Source organism: Gymnoscopelus microlampas, assembly GCF_963454915.1.
Source record: "Gymnoscopelus microlampas genome assembly, chromosome: 5".
NCBI classification, from domain to species: domain Eukaryota; kingdom Metazoa; phylum Chordata; class Actinopteri; order Myctophiformes; family Myctophidae; genus Gymnoscopelus; species Gymnoscopelus microlampas.
Genome location: NC_139942.1, coordinates 27,342,989 through 27,347,742, shown reverse-complemented (window position 1 = coordinate 27,347,742; position 4,754 = coordinate 27,342,989). Strand labels below are relative to the sequence as shown.

At 41.7% G+C, this 4,754-nt stretch overlaps 1 protein-coding gene across 2 annotated transcripts in view; it reads right to left on the bottom strand.

Annotated features, from left to right (window-relative positions):
* The window catches only part of wls (Wnt ligand secretion mediator), a 32,091-nt gene extending 27,992 nt beyond the window's left edge, over window positions 1-4,099 (bottom strand). The window contains exon 1 of one of the 2 annotated variants that reach the window (XM_084057156.1): window positions 3,792-4,099. In XM_084057156.1, the coding sequence (XP_083913282.1) occupies window positions 3,792-3,897 (106 nt within the window). In that variant the 5' untranslated portion in view covers window positions 3,898-4,099. The remainder of the gene's footprint in view (window positions 1-3,791) is intronic. The other variant, XM_084057157.1, reaches the window with a different exon arrangement.
* Between the last annotated feature and the right edge of the window lie 655 nt (window positions 4,100-4,754).

The following is a 4,754-nucleotide window of genomic DNA, read 5'->3' as shown; positions in this document are numbered from 1 at the left end:
ACTACAAACAGCAAAGAGAGGAATAAACAAGGAGGAGGAGGCTTCTCTCACTAGACAGTAGACACATGGCAATCTACAACCTGCAAACAAAGAGGGTTGAACTACATTGACAACATCAATCTGTTCTGGGGACGCAGATGCCTCTTCAAAGTTGATTGTCCACCATCCAACAAGTTCAAAGCAAAACTACTAACATACAATCTTCTGTCTCTCCTCCATCACCCACCAAACCAACACTCTGATGCCATAAAGACACAACAGAGACACAACATCGGCAACAGTACCAGCTCCAGGAAGGACATGACAGCACAAGGATGCAGCATCAGTCCCATGACAACCATGATGACCCACTGCTGTCCTGAGGTTACCTTCCACAGACAAAACTCTCAGCCCTAGTCTCTTCCTTCTCTTCATTATTTTTGTTCTCCCTCCATCCTGACAGTGATAGAATGGTAGAAATACATTTAGAAAAGACTGCCATCAAACTTACTATACCCACCAGCCCAGAAGCCTCACAATGCCCGAAAGTTGCCGAAACGGCCGAAACGCCTTCCCCAAGTGGGATGATGGAATGATTGAAAGGGGATTTCGACATACAGTACACATGGACAACAGCGCTCTCTATAAGGCTATGAAATTCATTAATCTCTTCTTGAAAGTCTAGAACTTATTCAACATATAACTGAGCCAATCATGAGCATGGCAATATCCTTCATTTGGTAGTGTAAAAAAGGGTCAACCATTGGGATGTAACAAAAAACAATATTGTGACTTTCACAGTATCGCAATGACTAATCTTTATATCATTGTGGGCCTGTGATGGCGATTGGTATTACAGGCCAAAAATTGTGCAGCAGACCTATGATGTTTACACAGCGATATGTGTAGATATTTGCCCATATCCCCTTATCTTTACAACATCTCTCCTGTAATAAACCTTTCCATAAATCTTTACCAGAAGTGCTCGGCTCAGATCCAGCAAAAATGGCGTATCAAGAGATCATGGATTCTGCATTGAATTTCAGAGTTGATGTGTGGCAGCATTTCAGTTGTACCGGTAAGCTTGATTTATTTAGATCCTGTGTGTGCATGATCCAAACAGTTGCACTCATTCAGAATTTCAGAGGTGCCTGATGTTGTTGGGATTTTGAGCATGATTGAGGCTACAGGTGCAAGGGCCTTTTTTATTTTTACAAAATTCATATGCCTTATTATAGGCAAGCCCCACATCCCTGAGCTTAAGTTCCCATGGTAAATTGTCTTCCTGGAAATTTACCAGAACTTTTCCACCCCTTTGCAATCCTAAACATAGGACTTCGCTATTCTCACTATGCTTCTACTCGTTGATGTCATTACAGAACATAATGTTAGCTTCCAGAGCTAAACTGATGATACACAATTGTATACATCTATTGAACCAAATAATGAAGATGCCTTAGGATCCCTGCAATCAATAAATGGGTAATCATATCTTTCTAATTTTAAATGATAAAGACATTAGTCAGCCCCAAAGCAAAAAAGGATTGAGCTCTTTAAAATAATTGGAAAGTAAAGCACTCTTAAGCTGCATGATTTGTATGAAAGGTTATGTACAAATACTATTTATTATTGTTATTATTATTATTATTATAATAATAATAACTTGGTGTGTTTGTCTGTTGAGGTGACCTCATCATCACTTGAGCACAGTGGAACTTGGCACAGCCAACTGAAATCACACCAGCAACACACACATGGTGACAAGGAGGCCACACCAAATCGAATTAAAGCCAGCTATCTGGAACCCCTTGGAGTTCCATTATCTGGTGACCCGAGAGTCCAGCAACACACCGGCTCCAACACAGTGTGTCCAGAATAATGGCCGTCCCCCTGGCCCACTGACCTCATGCTGTGTTCCTGGGTTTGTGGGGAAACAGGGGGAGACAAACCCCTTTCTACTCAATTACCCCTGCCGCCCCTGGCCACCGAGCAAACACAAAGGAATCCGGCTTCATTAAAACCATCTCAGCCAGCAGCGAACCAAACAAGCTAATTTATCACCAGCCATCTCACGGGTGAGAGAGAGAGAGAGAGAGCGAGAATGGCTGGTGTTCACAGGCAGGGGAAGGTGGTTGCCAGCTTCAGCCCACTGTAAAGATAGGCATCTTTCACATGGCCTTAACTTCTATCAACTGTTATTTTCACTCTCTCTCTCTCTCTCTCTCTCTCTCTGTCTGTTTGTGTCTGTCTGTGGACTTGAAATACGCTGACAGCAACTCCCAATAATACAATCCTTGAAGTACAATGCAACTTTGAGACTTGTACTGTCTCTCTCTGTGTGTGTGTGTGTGTGTGTGTGTGTGTGTGTGTGTGTGTGTGTGTGTGTGTGTGTGTGTGTGTGTGTGTGTGTGTGTGTGTGTGTATATATATTTTTTTTTTAATCTGTGAGAGAGAGGGGGGACATAAGTGCAGAAATACAAATGAAACTGCCTGGGAGCAGGAAATGAATACATTGAGAGGGAACTGGAGAAACAGAGGGAGACAGAAAGAAAGGTAGAGAAAGAGATGCTGCCTGGGGCCACAGAGCAGACAGACAGACAGACATAATCTGGGAGGGGAGAAGTGAGAGAGGGAGACAGGAGAGAGAGGGGGAGAACATGGGGGGGTTGGCATCAAATAAAATATGCAGAGAATATAGATCTCGTGTTGCTTAATCGGTTGCACTGTCTGTCTGCAACAGACAACACTAGTTCATCAGAAGTCAACTCAAAGCAAGTGCACTAGATTATTTCTAGTCATTAACAGAAATGCAGTGGTGTTAAGTAACTAAGTACATTTACTCAAGTACTGTACTTAAGTACAATTTTGATGTATTTTGACTTTACTGGAGTATTTCAAATTTTCTGTACTTACTTCTACTCCATTACTTCTACTCCATTACATCCCAAAGGCAAATATTATACTTTTACTCCACTAGAATTGTTTGAAACTTTCGTTACTAGTTACTTTGTAGATTTAGATTATTATTAATATTACAAAACACTTCAGCCCTAAATACATTTCGGCCATTTGAAAATAGCCGATCTACAATAAGCTCACAATGCATGGCATCGTGAGGCATTGTGAGCTTGTAGATCTGCTATTTTCTAAAGATTTGTATACATTTGAAACCTGTTAAATGGGACATTCTGCATGCATAATGAGTACTTTCTACTTTTGGTACTTTAAAGTACATTTTGATACCAATACTTTTGTACTTTTTACTCAAGTACATTTTGGATACGGGACTTCTACTACTTGTAACAGAGTATATACATCTACATTGCAGTATTGATACTTTTTACTTAAGTAAAACATTTGAGTAGCTTTTTCCACCACTGCAGAAATGAAGTTAAATGTGGCAACGCCACGCATAGCGTCAAACTCAGTGGCGGAAAATACCTTGGTGATACAAAGCAGTGATTCCGCTCAGGACACTTCATACTGATACTTTGTTGCTTTGAACAAAGTATCAAAGTATCTTGCTTGAACAAAGTATCAGTTTTGGAGTGACGCATGCTACAAATTAAATGCTCCACGGTCTGCTTTGTTAGATAACGTCAAGTGTTGAATTAATCTCCAGTCAGTCGCCTCTCTTACCTATGAAAATAGTAGCTGCATGCGAGCATGGAAGGATAATAGCCGAACTTCAAACTTTTAACATTAGTTTCCACACAATAGACACCCATGGGTTGTGGCATTTAAACAGCCGTGCGTGTAGAAAGGATTCTAAATCACAGCTAAAACCAATAATAAAAAAAAGTGAAGCTTACCAATCAAACCACCGACCATGAAGGAAAACGCCTGGAACAAAAGCAGAATTACTCCCACAATGACCAACTTTTTGGTGCTCATGTTTTCAATAATAGCCCCCGCCATCGTGGAGAAACAAGGTTGGTGAAAGTCACACCGAGCGAGAGGAGAAAAATAAGGTGAAAAGGGAGGAATTCACTGCATCTACGGAGGGACAGCCTACTCCCCGGGTTGAGGAAAGGAAGAGAAGCTTGGCCCCCGCACCGCTCTCTGCTCTGCCTTTCAACTTCGAAGGAGGAAAAAAGGGGAATCACATGACCGACTAGCACCCTGCTTATCCCTCTATACAACCAGCACTCCACCAGAGAAAGATCTGTGGAGCGCCTCCGCATTGCAATAGAGGTTGGTAATGCAGGTTACTGTGTCATTGAATGCCTATAATAGCAACCCTGTTGTTTGTGCCTGTAGTCTGCAGGCTATTTAAAGGAATGTTTCGTGCTCTCTCTCTCTCATCCCATGTTTGATCTATTATAATCCTCCTGAACATATTGTCTTCCGAAACTGGGGAGACTCTTAAGCCAATTGTATAGCATTTTATAGCTCTCTCAGACTTTCAAATTAAAAAATAATGTGCCATGCATTTTACAGTTAAAAATGTGTTATTTTCCACAGGTCATACATACTATGTTTGATTGATATTCAAAATAAAAACTAGAAAGGCATGCTCAGTGGAGCGCATATCTCCACCAGGCCGGGTGGCCCAGGGACTAGTATGTAAATCCTGGGTTGCAGCCCCGTCTGGGACTGTTTTCTTAATCCCGCTCCTGCCCGCTCCCATTGGATGATTTCAATCAAATCATCTTTCTGACCGCCTGCAGTTCATTTCTGACCACCACAGCAACACAAAATTGTGTGCCATTTAGTGCCGCATACTGTAGTACCACAATATTACCATCTAGTCCCGCATAAACCCTGAATATTTC